Genomic DNA, 21128 nt, shown 5'->3' with positions numbered 1-21128 from the left:
CATTACACTGACCCTGTTCAACAACACATTACACTGACCCTGTACAACAACACATTACACTGACCCTGTACAACAACACATTACACTGACCCTGTTCAACACATTACACTGACCCTGTTCAACAACACATTACACTGACCTTGTACAACAACACATTACACTGACCCTGTTCAACAACACATTACACTGACCCTGTACAACAACACATTACACTGACCCTGTTCAACACATTACACTGACCCTGTACAACAACACATTACACTGACCCTGTTCAACAACACATTACACTGACCCTGTTCAACACATTACACTGACCCTGTTCAACACATTACACTGACCCTGTTCAACACATTACACTGACCCTGTTCAACAACACATTACACTGACCCTGTTCAACACATTACACTGACCCTGTTCAACAACACATTACACTGACCCTGTTCAACACATTACACTGACCATGTTCAACACATTACACTGACCCTGTTCAACACATTACACTGACCCTGTTCAACACATTACACTGACCCTGTACAACAACACATTACACTGACCCTGTACAACAACACATTACACTGACCCTGTACAACAACACATTACACTGACCCTGTACAACAACACATTACACTGACCCTGTACAACACATTACACTGACCCTGTACAACAACACATTACACTGACCCTGTTCAACAACACATTACACTGACCCTGTACAACAACACATTACACTGACCCTGTGCAACAACACATTACACTGACCCTGTTCAACAACACATTACACTGACCCTGTAGAACAACACATTACACTGACCCTGTACAACAACACATTACACTGACCCTGTTCAACAACACATTACACTGACCCTGTACAACAACACATTACACTGACCCTGTTCAACAACACATTACACTGACCCTGTACAACACATTACACTGACCCTGTACAACAACACATTACACTGACCCTGTTCAACACATTACACTGACCCTGTACAACACATTACACTGACCCTGTTCAACACATTACACTGACCCTGTTCAACACATTACACTGACCCTGTACAACACTTTACACTGACCCTGTTCAACACATTACACTGACCCTGTTCAACAACACATTACACTGACCCTGTACAACAACACATTACACTGACCCTGTTCAACAACACATTACACTGACCCTGTACAACAACACATTACACTGACCCTGTACAACAACACATTACACTGACCCTGTACAACAACACATTACACTGACCCTGTACAACAACACATTACACTGACCCTGTTCAACAACACATTACACTGACCCTGTTCAACACATTACACTGACCCTGTACAACAACACATTACACTGACCCTGTTCAACAACACATTACACTGACCCTGTACAACAACACATTACACTGACCCTGTTCAACAACACATTACACTGACCCTGTACAACAACACATTACACTGACCCTGTTCAACAACACATTACACTGACCCTGTACAACAACACATTACACTGACCCTGTACAACAACACATTACACTGACCCTGTTCAACACATTACACTGACCCTGTTCAACAACACATTACACTGACCCTGTACAACAACACATTACACTGACCCTGTTCAACAACACATTACACTGACCCTGTACAACAACACATTACACTGACCCTGTTCAACACATTACACTGACCCTGTACAACAACACATTACACTGACCCTGTTCAACACATTACACTGACCCTGTTCAACACATTACACTGACCCTGTTCAACACATTACACTGACCCTGTTCAACACATTACACTGACCCTGTTCAACAACACATTACACTGACCCTGTTCAACACATTACACTGACCCTGTTCAACAACACATTACACTGACCCTGTTCAACACATTACACTGACCCTGTTCAACACATTACACTGACCCTGTTCAACACATTACACTGACCCTGTTCAACACATTACACTGACCCTGTACAACAACACATTACACTGACCCTGTACAACAACACATTACACTGACCCTGTTCAACAAAACATTACACTGACCCTGTACAACAACACATTACACTGACCCTGTACAACAACACATTACACTGACCCTGTTCAACAACACATTACACTGACCCTGTAGAACAACACATTACACTGACCCTGTACAACAACACATTACACTGACCCTGTTCAACAACACTTTACACTGACCCTGTACAACAACACATTACACTGACCCTGTTCAACAACACATTACACTGACCCTGTACAACACATTACACTGACCCTGTACAACAACACATTACACTGACCCTGTTCAACACATTACGCTGACCCTGTACAACACATTACACTGACCCTGTTCAACACATTACACTGACCCTGTTCAACACATTACACTGACCCTGTACAACACATTACACTGACCCTGTTCAACACATTACACTGACCCTGTACAACAACACATTACACTGACCCTGTACAACACATTACACTTAGCCTGTTCAACACATTACACTTACCCTGTTCAACACATTACACTGACCCTGTACAACAACACATTACACTGACCCTGTTCAACAACACATTACACTGACCATGTTCAACACATTACACTGACCCTGTACAACAACACATTACACTGACCCTGTTCAACAACACATTACACTGACCCTGTTCAACAACACATTACACTGACCCTGTACAACAACACATTACACTGACCCTGTTCAACACATTACACTGACCCTGTTCAACACATTACACTGACCCTGTTCAACAACACATTACACTGACCCTGTTCAACACATTACACTGACCCTGTACAACAACACATTACACTGACCCTGTTCAACACCCCATTACACTGACCCTGTACAACACATTACACTGACCCTGTACAACAACACATTACACTGACCCTGTACAACACATTACACTGACCCTGTTCAACAACACATTACACTGACCCTGTTCAACAACACATTACACTGACCCTGTTCAACAACACATTACACTGACCCTGTACAACAACACATTACACTGACCCTGTTCAACAACACATTACACTGACCCTGTTCAACAACACATTACACTGACCCGGTACAACAACACTGACCCTGTTCAACAACACATTACACTGACCCTGTTCAACAACACATTACACTGACCATGTTCAACAACACATTACACTGACCCTGTTCAACACCACATTACACTGACCCTGTTCAACAACACATTACACTGACCCGGTACAACAACACTGACCCTGGTCAACAACACATTACCCTGACCCTGTACAGCAACACATTACACTGACCCTGTACAACACATTACACTGACCCTGTTCAACACATTACACTGACCCTGTACAACAACACATTACACTGACCCTGTACAACACATTACACTGACCCTGTACAACACATTACACTGACCCTGTACAACAACACATTACACTGACCCTGTACAACACATTACACTGACCCTGTTCAACACATTACACTGACCCTGTACAACAACACATTACACTGACCCTGTTCAACACATTACACTGACCCTGTTCAACACATTACACTGACCCTGTACAACAACACATTACACTGACCCTGTTCAACACATTACACTGACCCTGTTCAACACATTACACTGACCCTGTACAACAACACATTACACTGACCCTGTACAACAACACATTACACTGACCCTGTTCAACACATTACACTGACCCTGTACAACAACACATTACACTGACCCTGTTCAACACATTACACTGACCCTGTTCAACACATTACACTGACCCTGTTCAACACATTACACTGACCCTGTACAACACATTACACTGCAGCTATCGTACTTCTATGGCTGACCCAGTAAAACAACACATTTTCACCTAAGAAGGAAGTGTTCTTGGTGTGGGGGCGTGTCCCAGCCAGGTCGGCCTCCTGCTGGGAGCGAATCACGTTGTAGACGTCAGGCGGCTGGGCTTGGCTTGGACGGGACCCTGGGTCGCTAGGACACACCTCTGTCTGCTGCTCACGGCGCTTCCTTCTACACACAGAGACAAACTATCTGGAATAAACTATATAGACAGTCACTACACACAGAGACAAACTATGAGCATCTGGAATAAACTATATAGACAGTCACTACACACAGAGACAAACTATGAGCATCTGGAATAAACTATATAGTCAGTCACTAAATCAGTCAATGCATTATTCTCAATCTGGTCGTATGAATGCCATCCATACTACCAGTCTATCTCATGCTAGTTAGTACTACTCACCGTCGAGCCAGCAGCTTGAAGCAGAAGACGGCAGTTGCTATTAGTAACACCATCAACAACGGGATGGTGGGCAGAACCATGTAAACCAGAGCTGAAACACACACAGTTCAGAGCTGAAACAGACACAGTTCAGAGCTGAAACACACACAGTTCAGAGCTGAAACACACACAGTTCAGAGCTGAAACACACACAGTTCAGAGCTGAAACACACACAGTTCAGAGCTGAAACACACACAGTTCAGAGCTGAAACACACACAGTTCAGAGCTGAAACAGACACAGTTCAGAGCTGAAACACACACAGTTCAGAGCTGAAACACACACAGTTCAGAGCTGAAACACACACAGTTCAGAGCTGAAACACACACAGTTCAGAGCTGAAACACACACAGTTCAGAGCTGAAACACACACAGTTCAGAGCTGAAACACACACAGTTCAGAGCTGAAACACACACAGTTCAGAGCTGAAACACACAGTTCAGAGCTGAAACACACAGTTCAGAGCTGAAACACACACAGTTCAGAGCTGAAACAGACACAGTTCAGAGCTGAAACACACACAGTTCAGAGCTGAAACAGACACAGTTCAGAGCTGAAACACACACAGTTCAGAGCTGAAACACACAGTTCAGAGCTGAAACACACAGTTCAGAGCTGAAACACACAGTTCAGAGCTGAAACACACACAGTTCAGAGCTGAAACACACACAGTTCAGAGCTGAAACACACACAGTTCAGAGCTGAAACAGACACAGTTCAGAGCTGAAACACACACAGTTCAGAGCTGAAACACACAGTTCAGAGCTGAAACACACACAGTTCAGAGCTGAAACACACACAGTTCAGAGCTGAAACACACACAGTTCAGAGCTGAAACACACAGTTCAGAGCTGAAACAGACACAGTTCAGAGGTTAGAGGTCAAACACACAGTTCAGAGCTGAAACACACAGTTCAGAGCTGAAACACACAGTTCAGAGCTGAAACACACACAGTTCAGAGGTTAGAGGTCAAACACACAGTTCAGAGCTGAAACACACAGTTCAGAGCTGAAACACACAGTTCAGAGCTGAAACACACACAGTTCAGAGGTTAGAGGTCAAACACACAGTTCAGAGCTGAAACACACAGTTCAGAGCTGAAACACACAGTTCAGAGCTGAAACACACAGTTCAGAGCTGAAACACACAGTTCAGAGCTGAAACACACACAGTTCAGAGCTGAAACACACACAGTTCAGAGCTGAAACAGACACAGTTCAGAGCTGAAACAGACACAGTTCAGAGCTGAAACACACACACACACAGTTCAGAGCTGAAACAGACACAGTTCAGAGCTGAAACACACACAGTTCAGAGCTGAAACACACACAGTTCAGAGCTGAAACACACACAGTTCAGAGCTGAAACACACACAGTTCAGAGCTGAAACACACACAGTTCAGAGCTGAAACACACACAGTTCAGAGCTGAAACACACACAGTTCAGAGCTGAAACACACACAGTTCAGAGCTGAAACACACACAGTTCAGAGCTGAAACACACACAGTTCAGAGCTGAAACACACACAGTTCAGAGCTGAAACACACAGTTCAGAGCTGAAACACACAGTTCAGAGCTGAAACACACACAGTTCAGAGCTGAAACACACAGTTCAGAGCTGAAACACACACAGTTCAGAGCTGAAACACACACAGTTCAGAGCTGAAACACACACAGTTCAGAGCTGAAACACACACAGTTCAGAGCTGAAACACACACAGTTCAGAGCTGAAACACACACAGTTCAGAGCTGAAACACACACAGTTCAGAGACAACTAAAACACCCACGGTAAGAAGTTGAGGGTTGAGGTTAGAGGTCAAACACACAGTTCAGAGCTGAAACACACACAGTTCAGAGCTGAAACACACACAGTTCAGAGCTGAAACACACACAGTTCAGAGCTGAAACACACACAGTTCAGAGACAACTAAAACACCCACGGTAAGAAGTTGAGGGTTGAGGTTAGAGGTCAAACACACAGTTCAGAGCTGAAACACACAGTTCAGAGCTGAAACACACACAGTTCAGAGACAACTAAAACACCCACGGTAAGAAGTTGAGGGTTGAGGTTAGAGGTCAAACACACAGTTCAGAGCTGAAACACACACAGTTCAGAGACAACTAAAACACCCACGGTAAGAAGTTGAGGGTTGAGGTTAGAGGTCAAACACACAGTTCAGAGCTGAAACACACACAGTTCAGAGACAACTAAAACACCCACGGTAAGAAGTTGAGGGTTGAGGTTAGAGGTCAAACACACAGTTCAGAGCTGAAACACACAGTTCAGAGCTGAAACAGACACAGTTCAGAGACAACTAAAACACCCACGGTAAGAAGTTGAGGGTTGAGGTTAGAGGTCAAACACACAGTTCAGAGCTGAAACACACAGTTCAGAGCTGAAACAGACACAGTTCAGAGACAACTAAAACACCCACGGTAAGAAGTTGAGGGTAATAATAGGTTAGAGGTCAGGGTACCTGGGGTCTGTCTCTTCTCTTCAGTGTCAAAGGTCGTGGGCAGGGGTGACAGAGACAGGGGAGGAGCCTCTGTAGACAGGAACATTAATGTTCATTAATTTAGCTGAATCTATCTATACATAGTCATTTAGTTATATCTATCTATACTCATAGTCATTTAGTTATATCTCTCTATACTCATAAAGTTGAAGTTGGAAGTTTACATACAACTTAGCCAAATACATTTAAACTCAGTTTTTCACAATACTGGACATTTAGACCTAGTAAAAGTTCCCTGTCTTAGGTCATTTAGGATAAATGTAGTAGAGAGAATTATTAATTTCAGCTTTTATTTCTTTCATCACATTCCCAGTGGGTTAGAAGTTTACATACACTCAATTAGTATTCGGTAGCATTGCCTTTAAATTGTTTAAATTGGTTCAAATGTTTCTCGTAGCCTTCCACAAGCTTCCCACAATAAGTTGGGTGAATTTTGGCCCATTCCTCCTGACAGAGCTGGTGTAACTGAGTCAGGTTTGTAGGCCTTCTTGCTCGCACACGCTTTTTCAGTTCTGCACACACATTTTCTATAGGATTGAGGTCAGGGATTTGTGATGGCCACTCCAATACCTTGACTTTGTTGTCCTTAAGCCATTTTGCCACACCTTTGGAAGTATGCTTGGGGTTGTTGTCCATTTGGAAGACCCATTTGCGACTAAGCTTTAACTTCCTGACTGATGTCTTGAGATGTTGCTTCAATATATCCACATAATTTTCCCACCTCATGATGCCATCTATTTTGTTAAGTGCACCAGTCCCTCCTGCAGCAAAGCACCACCACAACATGATGCTGCCACCCCCGTGCTTCATGGTTGGGATGGTGTTCTTCGGCTTGCAAGCCTACCCCTTTTTCCTCCAAACATAACGATGGTCATTATGGCCAAACAGTTCTATTTTTGTTTCATCTGACCAGGGGACATTTCTCCAAAAAGTACGATCTTTGTCCCCATGTGCAGTTGCAAACCGTAGTCTGGCTTTTTTATGGCGGTTTTGGAGCAGTGGCTTCTTCCTTGCTGAGCGGCCTTTCAGGTTATGTCGATATAGGACTCGTTTTACTGTGGAAATGGATACTTTTGTACCTGTTTCCTCCAGAATCTTCACAAGGTCCTTTGCTGTTGTTCTGGGATTGATTTGCACTTTTCTCACCAAAGTACATTCATCTTTAGGAGACAGAACGCGTCTCCTTCCTGAGCGGTATGACGGCTGCGTGGTCCCATGGTGTTTATACTTGCGTACTATTGTTTGTACAGATGAACGTGGTACCTTCAGGTGTTTGGAAATTGCACCCAAGGATGAACCAGACTTGTGGAGGTCTACATTTTTTTGTAGGTCTTGGCTGATTTCTTTTGATTTTCCCATGATGTCAAGCAAAGAGGCACTGAGTTTGAAGGTCGGCCTTGAAATACATCCACAGGTACACACCTAATTGATTCAAATGATGTCAAGTAGCCTATCAGAAGCTTCTAAAGCCATGACATAATTTTCTGGAATTTTCCAAGCTGTTTAAAGGCACAGTCAACTTAGTGTATGTAAACTTGTACACTTCTGACCATTGTGATACAGTGAATTATAAGTGAAATAATCTGTCTGTAAACAATTGCTGGACAAATTACTTGTGTCATGCACAAAGTAGATGTCCTAACCGACTTGACAAAGCTATAGTTTGTTAACAAGAAATTTGTGGAGTGGTTGAAAAAATTTGTTTTAATGACTCCAATCTAAGTGGATTTAAAGTTTCCGAATTCAACAGTATATACATAGTAATTTAGTTATATCTATCTATACTCATATATACATAGTCATTTAGTTATATCTATCTATACTCATATATACATAGTAATTTAGTTATATCTATCTATACTCATATATACATAGTAATTTAGTTATATCTATCTATACTCATATATACATAGTAATTTAGTTATATCTATCTATACTCATATATACATAGTAATTTAGTTATATCTATCTATACTCATATATACATAGTCATTTAGTTATATCTATCTATACTCATATATACATAGTCATTTAGTTATATCTATCTACACTCATATATACATAGTAATTTAGTTATATCTATCTATACTCATATATACATAGTAATTTAGTTATATCTATCTATACTCATATATACACAGTCATTTAGTTATATATATCTATACTCATAGTCATTTAGTTATGTCTATCTATAGACATAATGGTGTGGAGCTGTTTTTCATGTTTCTGGACCCTTAGTTTCAGTGAAATTGTAATTCTACAGCAATGACATTCTAGACGACTTTGTGGCAACAGTTTCTTGCTTCAGCATGACAATGCCCCCGTGCACAAAGCGAGGTCCATACAGAAATAATTTGTCAAGATCGGTGTGAAAAAACGTGACTGGCCTGCACACAGTCCTGACCTCTACCCCAGCGAACACCTTTGGGATGAATTGGAACGCCGACTGCGAGCCAGGCCTAATCGCCCAACATCAGTGCCTGAACTCACTAATGCTCTTGTGGCTGAATGGAAGCAAGTCCCGACAGCAATGTTCCAACATCTAGTGGAAAGCCTTCCCAGAAGAGTGGAGGCTGTTATAGCAGCAATGTTCCAACATCTAGTAGAAAGCCTTCCCAGAAGAGTGGAGGCTGTTATAGCAGCAATGTTCCAACATCTAGTGGAAAGCCTTCCCAGAAGAGTGGAGGCTGTTACAGCAGCAATGTTCCAACATCTAGTGGAAAGCCTTCCCAGAAGAGTGGAGGCTGTTATAGCAGCAATGTTCCAACATCTAGTGGAAAGCCTTCCCAGAAGAGTGGAGGCTGTTATAGCAGCAATGTTCCAACATCTAGTGGAAAGCCTTCCCAGAAGAGTGGAGGCTGTTATAGCAGCAATGTTCCAGCATCTAGTGGAAAGCCTTCCCAGAAGAGTGGAGGCTGTTATAGCAGCAATGTTCCAACATCTAGTGGAAAGCCTTCCCAGAAGAGTGGAGGCTGTTATAGCAGCAAAGGGGGGACCAGCTCAATATTAATGACTTCCCAGAAGAGTGGAGGCTGTTATAGCAGCAATGATCCAACATCTAGTGGAAAGCCTTCCCAGAAGAGAGGAGGCTGTTATAGCAGCAATGATTCAACATCTAGTGGAAAGCCTTCCCAGAAGAGTGGAGGCTGTTGTAGCAGCAATGATCCAACATCTAGTGGAAAGCCTTCCCAGAAGAGTGGAGGCTGTTATAGCAGCAATGTTCCATCATCTAGTGGAAAGTCTTCCCAGAAGAGTGGAGGCTGTTATAGCAGCAATGTTCCAACATCTAGTGGAAAGCCTTCCCAGAAGAGTGGAGGCTGTTATAGCAGCAATGATCCAACATCTAGTGGTAAGCCTTCCCAGAAGAGTGGAGGCTGTTATAGCAGCAATGTTCCAACATCTAGTGGAAAGCCTTCCCAGAAGAGTGGAGGCTGTTATAGCAGCAATGTTCCAACATCTAGTGGAAAGCCTTCCCAGAAGAGTGGAGGCTGTTATAGCAGCAATGTTCCAACATCTAGTGGAAAGCCTTCCCAGAAGAGTGGAGGCTGTTATAGCAGCAATGTTCCAACATCTAGTGGAAAGCCTTCCCAGAAGAGTGGAGGCTGTTATAGCAGCAAAGGGGGGACCAACTCAATATTAATGACTTCCCAGAAGAGTGGAGGCTGTTATACCAGCAGAAGGGGGACCAACTCCATATTAATGACTTCCCAGAAGAGTGGAGGCTGTTATAGCAGCAATGATCCAACATCTAGTGGAAAGCCTTCCCAGAAGAGAGGAGGCTGTTATAGCAGCAATGATCCAACATCTAGTGGAAAGCCTTCCCAGAAGAGTGGAGGCTGTTGTAGCAGCAATGATCCAACATCTAGTGGAAAGCCTTCCCAGAAGAGTGGAGGCTGTTATAGCAGCAATGTTCCATCATCTAGTGGAAAGTCTTCCCAGAAGAGTGGAGGCTGTTATAGCAGCAATGTTCCAACATCTAGTGGAAAGCCTTCCCAGAAGAGTGGAGGCTGTTATAGCAGCAATGATCCAACATCTAGTGGAATGCCTTCCCAGAAGAGTGGAGGCTGTTATAGCAGCAATGATCCAACATCTAGTGGAAAGCCTTCCCAGAAGAGAGGAGGCTGTTATAGCAGCAATGATCCAACACCTAGTGGAAAGCCTTCCCAGAAGAGAGGAGGCTGTTATAGCAGCAATGATCCAACATCTAGTGGAAAGCCTTCCCAGAAGAGTGGAGGCTGTTATAGCAGCAATGATCCAACATCTAGTGAAAAGTCTTCCCAGAAGAGTGGAGGCTGTTATAGCAGCAAAGGGGGACCAACTCCATATTAATGCCCATGATTTTGCAATGAGATGTTCGACGAGCAGATGTCCACATACTTTTGGTCATGTAGTGTACCTATTAATATTCAGACCTCATTAATACCATGAATATGCAGGCCTCATTAATACCATGAATATTCAGACCTCATTAATACCATGAATATTCAGACACTATAAGTAGTGTTGTTACCTGGGTGTGCAGTGTTGGGGGAGGGTTCAGGAGCCTTCTCTGGAACACAACACAATCAATCAGTTATAAAGCCCTTTTTACATGAGCAGATGTCACAAAGTGCTATACAACAACCCAACCTAAAACCCCAAACAGCAGGCAATACAGATGTAGAAGCACGGTGGCTCTGGAAAAACTCCCTAGAAAGGAAGGAACCTAGGAAGAAACCAAGAGAGGAACCAGGCTCTGAGGGATGGCAAGTCCTCTACTGGCTGTACTGGGTAGACCAGAGGAACCAGGCTCTGAGGGGTGACCAGTCCTCTACTGGCTGTACTGGTAGACCAGAGGAACCAGGCTCTGAGGGGTGACCAGTCCTCTACTGGCTGTACTGCAAAGAGATAACCAGGCTCTGAGGGGTGACCAGTCCTCTACTGGCTGTACTGGGTAGACCAGAGGAACCAGGCTCTGAGGGGTGACCAGTCCTCTACTGGCTGTACTGGGTAGGGAGGAACCAGGCTCTGAGGGGTGACCAGTCCTCTACTGGCTGTACTGGGTAGACCAGAGGAACCAGGCTCTGAGGGGTGACCAGTCCTCTACTGGCTGTACTGGGTAGGGAGGAACCAGGCTCTGAGGGGTGACCAGTCCTCTACTGGCTGTACTGGTAGACCAGAGGAACCAGGCTCTGAGGGGTGACCAGTCCTCTACTGGCTGTACTGCAAAGAGATAACCAGGCTCTGAGGGGTGACCAGTCCTCTACTGGCTGTACTGGGTAGACCAGAGGAACCAGGCTCTGAGGGGTGACCAGTCCTCTACTGGCTGTACTGGGTAGAGAGGAACCAGGCTCTGAGGGGTGACCAGTCTTTTTCTGGCTGTACTGGGTAGAGAGGAACCAGGCTCTGAGGGGTGACCAGTCTTCTACTGGCTGTACTGGGTAGAGAGGAACCAGGCTCTGAGGGGTGACCAGTCTTCTACTGGCTGTACTGGGTAGAGAGGAACCAGGCTCTGAGGGGTGACCAGTCCTCTACTGGCTGTACTGGGTAGAGAGGAACCAGGCTCTGAGGGGTGACCAGTCCTCTACTGGCTGTACTGGGTAGAGAGGAACCAGGCTCTGAGGGGTGACCAGTCCTCTACTGGCTGTACTGGGTAGACCAGAGGAACCAGGCTCTGAGGGGTGACCAGTCCTCTACTGGCTGTACTGGGTAGAGAGGAACCAGGCTCTGAGGGGTGACCAGTCCTCTACTGGCTGTACTGGGTAGAGAGGAACCAGGCTCTGAGGGGTGACCAGTCCTCTACTGGCTGTACTGGGTAGAGAGGAACCAGGCTCTGAGGGGTGACCAGTCCTCTACTGGCTGTACTGGGTAGACCAGAGGAACCAGGCTCTGAGGGGTGACCAGTCCTCTACTGGCTGTACTGGGTAGAGAGGAACCAGGCTCTGAGGGGTAACCAGTCCTCTACTGGCTGTACTGGGTAGAGAGGAACCAGGCTCTGAGGGGTAACTCTGTGTACTATCATCCGTGTGTGTGTGCTTTTACACCTGCATTGCTTGCTGTTTGGGGTTTTAGGCTGGGTTTCTGTGCAGCACTTTGAGACATCAGCTGATGTAAGAAGGGCTATATACAGTAAATACATTTGATTTGAGTGTGTGTGTGTGTGTGTGTGTGTGTGTGTGTGTGTGTGTGTGTGTGTGCGTGCGTGCGTGCGTGCGTGCGTGCGTGCGTGCGTGTGTGTGTGTGTGTGTGTGTGTACCTGCAGTGTACTTGCAGATGAAATTGTTCTTGGTGTCACAGTTATCATCGTTCCATTGGAACATGTAGAGTCCTCCGAGGCCGGGCGGGGCGGACGGTTGGTGGTACATCACCACACACACCTCGTAACCACAGGATGGCTCGTCCCAGTGCCAGTTCCTAACACACACACACACGCAGGAACAAACACACACAGTAACACACAGTAACACACAGTAACAGACAGTAACACACAAACGTAAAGTTACACACCGCTATCTTTTATTATATTAACTATTCCATGTAAGCAGAGGAGGCGTGGCTTAACGCCGACCCAGCCGATGGAGGCGTGGCTAATAGCAGACTCACGTGAAGGAAGTGAAGTTTAATTGTATTTTTAATTTAGCCTTTATTTAACTAGTCAAGTCAGTTAAGAACACATTATTATTTACAATAATGGCCGACCAGAAGGCAAAAGATCTCCTGCGGGGACGGGGCTGGCATTAAAAATCTAAATATAGGACAAAACACACATCACGACAAGAGAGACACCACAACACTACATAATGAGAGACCTAAGACAACACCATAGCAAGGCATCAACACATGACAACACAGCATGGTAGCATCACAACATAACAACAACATGGTAGCAACACAACATGACAACAACATGGTAGCAACACAACATGACAACAACATGGTAGCAACACGACATGATAACAACATGGTAGCAACACAACATGACAACAACATGGTAGCAACACAACATGGTAGCAACACAACATGACAACAACATGGTAGCATCACAACATGACAACAACATGGTAGCATCACAACATGACAACAACATGGTAGCAACACAACATGACAACAACATGGTAGCAACACAACATGACAACAACATGGTAGCAACACAACATGACAACAACATGGTAGCAACACGACATGACAACAACATGGTAGCAACACAACATGACAACAACATGGTAGCAACACAACATGACAACAACATGGTAGCAACACAACATGACAACAACATGGTAGCAACACGACATGACAACAACATGGTAGCAACACAACATGACAACAACATGGTAGCAACACAACATGGTAGCAACACAACATGACAACAACATGGTAGCAACACAACATGACAACAACATGGTAGCAACACAACATGGTAGCAACACAACATGACAACAACATGGTAGCAACACAACATGACAACAACATGGTAGCAACACAACATGACAACAACATGGTAGCAACACAACATGGTAGCAACACAACATGACAACAACATGGTAGCAACACAACATGACAACAACATGGTAGCAACACAACATGACAACAACATGGTAGCAACACAACATGACAACAACATGGTAGCAACACGACATGACAACAACATGGTAGTAACACAACATGGTAGCAACACAACATGACAACAACATGGTAGCAACACAACATGACAACAACATGGTAGCAACACAACATGACAACAACATGGTAGCAACACAACATGACAACAACATGGTAGCAACACGACATGACAACAACATGGTAGCAACACAACATGGTAGCAACACAACATGACAACAACATGGTAGCAACACAACATGACAACAGCATGGTAGCAACACAACATGACAACAACATGGTAGCAACACAACATGACAACAACATGGTAGCAACACAACATGACAACAACATGGTAGCAACACAACATGACAACAACATGGTAGCAACACAACATGACAACAACATGGTAGCAACACAACATGACAACAACATGGTAGCAACACGACATGACAACAACATGGTAGCAGCACAACATGACAACAACATGGTAGCAACACAACATGACAACAACATGGTAGCAACACAACATGGTAGCAACACAGCATGGTAGCAACACAACATGGTACAAATATTATTTTTTATTTATTTCACCTTTATTTAACCAGGTAGGCCAGTTGAGAACAAGGTCTCATTTACAACTGCGACCTGGCCAAGATAAAGCAAAGCAGTTCGACACAAACAACAAAAGAAAAGTTACACATGGAGTAAAACAAACATACAGGCAATCATACAGTATAAAAATAAGTCTATATACAATGTGAGCAATTGAGGTGAGATAAGGGAGGTAAAAGCAAAAAAAAGGCCATGGTGGCGAAGTAAATACAATATAGCAAGTAAAACACCAGAATGGTAGATTTGCAGTGGAAGAATGTGCAAAGTAGAGATAGAAATAATGGGGTGCAAAGGAGCAAAATGAATAAATAGATACAGTAGGGGGAGGTAGTTGTTTGGGCTAAATTATAGATGGGCTATGTACAGGTGCAGTAATCTATGAGCTGCTCTGACAGCTGGTGCTTAAAGCTAGTGAGGGAGATAAGTTTCCAGTTTTAGAGATTTTTGTAGTTAATTCCAGTCATTGGCAGCAGAGAACTGGAAGGAGAGGCGGTCAAAGGAAGAATTGGTTTTGGGGGTGACCAGAGAGATATACCTGCTGGAGCGCGTGCTACAAGTGGGTGCTGCTATGGTGACCAGCGAGCTGAGATAAGGGGGGACTTTACCTAGCAGGGTCTTGTAGATGACCTGGAGCCAGTGGGTTTGGCGACGAGTATGAAGCGAGGGCCAGCCAACGAGAGCGTACAGGTCGCAGTGGTGGGTAGTATATGGGGCTTTGGTGACAAAACGGATGGCACTGTGATAGACTGCATCCAATTTGCTGAGTAAAGTGTTGGAGTCTATTTTGTAAATGACATCGCAGAAGTCAAGGATCGGTAGGATAGTCAGTTTTACGAGGGTATGTTTGGCAGCATGAGTGAATGATGCTTTGTTGATGAAATAGGAAGCCAATTCTAGATTTAACTTTGGATTTGAGATGTTTAATGTGAGTCTGGAAGGAGAGTTTACAGTCTAACCAGACACCTAGGTATTTGTAGTTGTCCACATATTCTAAGTCAGAACCGTCCAGAGTAGTGATGTTGGACGGGCGGGCAGGTGCAGGCAGCGATCGGTTGAAGAGCATGCATTTAGTTTTACTTGTATTTAAGAGCAGTTGGAGGCCACGGAAGGAGTGTTGTGTGGCATTGAAGCTCGTCTGGAGGTTAGTTAACACAGTGTCCAAAGAGGGGCCAGAAGTATACAGAATGGTGTCGTCTGCGTAGAGATGGATCAGAGGATCACCAGCAGCAAGAGCAACATCATTGATGTATACAGAGAAGACAGTCGGCCCGAGGATTGAACCCTGTGGCACCCCCATAGAGACTGCCAGAGGTCCGGACAACAGGCCCTCCGATTTGACACTGAACTCTATCAGACAAGTAGTTGGTGAACCAAGCGAGGCAATCATTTGAGAAACCAAGGCTATCGAGTCTGCCGATGAGGATGTGGTGATTGACAGAGTCGAAAGCCTTGGCCAGGTCAATGAATACGGCTGCACAGTATTGTTTCTTATCGATGGAGGTTAGGATATCGTTTTAGATCTTGAGCGTGCCCAGCTCTGAAACCAGATTGCATAGCGGAGAAGGTATGGTGGGATTCGAAATGGTCGGTAATCTGTTTGTTAACTTGGCTTTCGAATACCTTAGAAAGGCAGGGTAGGATAGATATAGGTCTGTAGCATTTTGGGTCAAGAGTGTCCCCCCCTTTGAAGAGGGGTTGCAACAATTTCGGCAGATAATTTTAGAAAGAAAGGGTCCAGATTGTCTAGCCCGGCTGATTTGTAGGGGTCCAGATTTTGCAGCTCTTCCAGAACATCAGCTGACTGGATTTGGGAGAAGGAGAAATGGGGAAGGCTTGGGCAAGTTGCTGTGGGGGGTGCAGTGCTGTTGACCGGGGTAGGGGTAGCCAGGTGGAAAGCATGACCAGTCGTAGAAAAATGCTTATTGAAATTCTCAATTATATTGGATTTATCGGTGGTGACAGTGTTTCCTATCCTCAGTGCAGTGGGCAGCTGGGAGGAGATGTTCTTATTCTCCATGGACTTTACAGTGTCCCAGAACTTTTTTGAGTTTGTGTTGTAGGAAGCAAATTTCTGCTTGAAAAAGCTAACCTTGGGTTTTCTAACTGCCTGTGTATATTGGTTTCTAGCTTCCCTGAAAAGTTGCATATCACGGGGGGCTGTTCAATGTGTTGGTTAAGGGCAGTCAAGTCTGGAGAGAACCAAGGGCTATATCTGTTCCTGGTTCTAAATTTCTTGAATGGGGCATGCTTATTCAAGATGGTGAGGAAGGCATTTAAAAAAACTAACCAGGCATCCTCTACTGACGGGATGAGATCAATATCCTTCCAGGATACCCCGGCCAGGTCGATTAGAAAGGCCTGCTCGCTGAAGTGTTTCAGAGAGCGTTTGATAGTGATGAGTGGAGGTCGTTTGACCGCTGACCCATTACGGATGCAGGCAATGAGGCATTATTGGGCACAGACAACAGCACAAAGGGCAAGAATGTAGAGACAACAATACATCACACAAAGCAGCCACAACTGTCAGTAAGAGTGTCCATGATTGAGTCTTTGAATGAAGAGATGGAGATAAAACTGTCCAGTTTGAGTGTTTGTTGCAGCTCGTTCCAGTCGCTAGCTGCAGCGAACTGAAAAGAGGAGCGACCCAGGGATGTGTGTGCTTTGAGGGGGCTTAAAGCAGACCCAGCTGAAGGAGGCGGGACTTAGAGCAGCCCCACCTGAAGGAGGCGGGGCTTAAAGCAGACCCACCTGAAGGAGGTGTGGCTTAGAGCAGCCCCACCTGAAAGAGGCGGGGCTTAGAGCAGCCCCACCTGAAGGAGGCATGGTTTAAAGTAAACCCACCTGAAGGAGGCGGGGCTTAAAGTAAACCCACCTGAAGGAGGTGTGGCTTAGAGCAGACCCACCTGAAGGAGGCGTGGCTCCCGTCGGTCCAGTAGTACTGTGAGGGACAGTCGTCGACGTTTTCCGTGTCACCATGGTTACGACGTAGGCCAATCCAGAAGTCTCCGTCGGAAGGACGGAGCTCTGTGACTAGCTGCTCTATGATTCGCTGCTCGGCCGGTGACTCAACGCTCAGCAGCTCCCCTCCGTCACGGCGACACGCTAGCTTTGCCTCCAGGAAGCTGAGCCGCCGTCCAGGGTCAGAAAAATACGCCAGCTTATAGCAGGGCCGGCCCCGATCCACCCTACACACACGCTGGCCTACACACGCACACACACACACTGTTACTAATGCTACGTACATCGATGGGGAAATTTACACTAGTAATAACTAGCTAAACTGGGCCAGCCATTTTTTATTCATACTGGTTAATAAACAAAAGTGCACCTCACCTCTGACTTCAAACAACTCCGCTATGGAGGGACAGACACACGGTAAGGCAGACAGACAGACAGACAGACAGACAGACAGACAGACAGACAGACAGACAGACAGACAGACAGACAGACAGACAGACAGACAGACAGACAGACAGACAGACAGACAGACAGACAGACAGACAGACAGAGAGAGAGAGAGAGAGAGAGAGAGAGAGAGAGAGAGGGGCCAGTTAATGTCATGTTATTTTATGTTATATTTCTGTGTTAAATGAAACCCCATCCACAGTGACATCACTTACACAGCCTTCCAATATAATAACATCAACAACATTCTGATGTAGATGAGAGAGACTGGGCTAGGGCGGTACCCAGATTGTCATATCTTCATACCGACCTTGTGCCATACCGGGATATTCAGTACTACCGGCACTGGACACAAGGGGTGCTGTTTTAAAACCCCACTGATCATCTGTAATCCAAAGGTTAGCAATGCTAACAAGTGCATGTATAATCCCATAGAGAATGCTACCTAAATGCTAATGTGTGTATTGTGAACATTTTATAGTGTCTGACCTAAACTATACAAGTATACAATTAACTCAAAAATGCTACTCACATTTTTGATTTAGGAAGATAGCCAAATAGCTACGACAGTGTAAATTAGCAAACCAAATCCACAACGGCAGAACCTTTTGCACATTTTAGACCGTTATCTTAATAGCTACAAGATATCTAGCTGGCAAACATTTAATTACGAATTCCATACTGTAATTAGATCGCCTAGCGCATGCTGCACAACACTTAAAAAGTAGCAAAAAATATTCTAATTGTTTAAAAAAAATTCAAAGAAATAGTTTCAATGGTATTAAAAAAAACATCCCGTGGATATACCCAGTATATATGGTGTACCTCACAAGCCTAAGAGAGAACCAATCACAGTCTGTATCTGAGGAACAGAGATGATAGAGAACCAATCACAGTCTGTATCTGAGGAACAGAGATCCTAGAGAACCAACCACAGTCTGTATCTGAGGGACTTAGATGATAGAGAACCAACCACTGTCTGTATCTGAGGAACAGAGATCCTAGAGAACCAACCACAGTCTGTATCTGAGGAACAGAGATGATAGAGAACCAACCACAGTCTGTATCTGAGGGACTTAGATGATAGAGAACCAACCACTGTCTGTATCTGAGGAACAGAGATCCTAGAGAACCAACCACAGTCTGTATCTGAAGAACAGAGATGATAGAGAACCAACCACAGTCTGTATCTGAGGAACAGAGATCCTAGAGAACCAACCACTATCTGTATCTGAGGAACAGAGATGCTAGAGAACCAACCACAGTCTGTATCTGAGGAACAGAGATCCTAGAGAACCAACCACAGTCTGTATCTGAAGAACAGAGATGATAGAGAACCAACCACTATCTGTATCTGAGGAACAGAGATCCTAGAGAACCAACCACAGTCTGTATCTGAGGAACAGAGATGATAGAGAACCAACCACTATCTGTATCTGAGGAACAGAGATCCTAGAGAACCAACCACTATCTGTATCTGAGGAACAGAGATGCTAGAGAACCAACCACTATCTGTATCTGAGGAACAGAGATGATAGAGAACCAACCACAGTCTGTATCTGAGGAACAGAGATCCTAGAGAACCAACCACTATCTGTATCTGAGGAACAGAGATGCTAGAGAACCAACCACAGTCTGTATCTGAGGAACAGAGATAATAGAGAACCAACCACAGTCTGTATCTGAGGAACAGAGATCCTAGAGAACCAACCACTATCTGTATCTGAGGAACAGAGATGATAGAGAACCAACCACAGTCTGTATCTGAGGAACAGAGATGATAGAGAACCAACCACTGTCTGTATCTGAGGAACTTAGATAATAGAGAACCAACCACTATCTGTATCTGAGGAACTTAGATAATAGAGAACCAACCACTATCTGTATCTGAGGAACAGAGATCCTAGAGAACCAACCACTGTCTGTATCTGAGGAACTTAGATAATAGAGAACCAACCACTATCTGTATCTGAGGAACAGAGATGATAGAGAACCAACCACTATCTGTATCTGAGGAACAGAGATGATAGAGAACCAACCACTATCTGTATCTGAGGCACAGAGATGCTAGAGAACCAACCACTGTCTGTATCTGAGGCAGAGTTGCTCAGTTGGTTGAGCATGGCACTTGTAACGCCAGGGTTGTGGGTTTGATTCCCACGAGGGCCCAGTATGAAAATGTACTGTATACACTCACTACTGTAAATCACTCTGGATAAGAGTGTCTGCTAAATGACTAAAATTAACAGAAATGATAGAGAACCAACCACTGTCTGTATCTGATTATAGAGAACCAACCATTGTCTATATCTGATTATAGAGAACCAACCATTGTCTATATCTGATTATAGAGAACCAACCACTGTCTATATCTGATTATAGAGAACCAACCACTGTCTATATCTGATTATAGAGAACCAACCATTGTATGTATCTGAGGAAGAGTCTCTAGGATACTGCAGCAGCCTCACTGTCAACCATAGCTGTCTGTGAGGAGCTTAATGCAGCATTTCTGCTCTGGCAAAACGTATAGGATGATGAGGCTACAGCAGAATCACTGTCTGGATTAATTAACAGCGTACTGTAACACCACTGTCTGTATAGTGAGGCTTGTTACGCTTACAAGGCCATATAAAAATGTGTGTGTGTGAGGCAGGGCTTCCGATAGCTGGCTTTTGGCCGATAA

General features: G+C 44.5%; 1 protein-coding gene across 1 annotated transcript in view; it reads right to left on the bottom strand.

The window, feature by feature from the left end:
* The window catches only part of layna (layilin a), a 45075-nt gene that overhangs the window by 19387 nt on the left and 4560 nt on the right, over window positions 1–21128 (bottom strand). Inside the window, exons 2-8 of the mRNA XM_055936946.1 lie at window positions 18371–18391; window positions 17941–18238; window positions 13083–13240; window positions 11358–11396; window positions 6809–6877; window positions 4288–4378; window positions 3892–4049 (exon numbers count right to left, since the gene is read on the bottom strand). Of these exons, the coding sequence (XP_055792921.1) occupies window positions 3892–4049; window positions 4288–4378; window positions 6809–6877; window positions 11358–11396; window positions 13083–13240; window positions 17941–18238; window positions 18371–18391 (834 nt within the window). The remainder of the gene's footprint in view (window positions 1–3891; window positions 4050–4287; window positions 4379–6808; window positions 6878–11357; window positions 11397–13082; window positions 13241–17940; window positions 18239–18370; window positions 18392–21128) is intronic.

This window comes from Salvelinus fontinalis, chromosome 10 (assembly GCF_029448725.1).
Source record: "Salvelinus fontinalis isolate EN_2023a chromosome 10, ASM2944872v1, whole genome shotgun sequence".
NCBI lineage: Eukaryota > Metazoa > Chordata > Actinopteri > Salmoniformes > Salmonidae > Salvelinus > Salvelinus fontinalis.
This window is presented reverse-complemented; position numbering and strand designations above follow the sequence as displayed.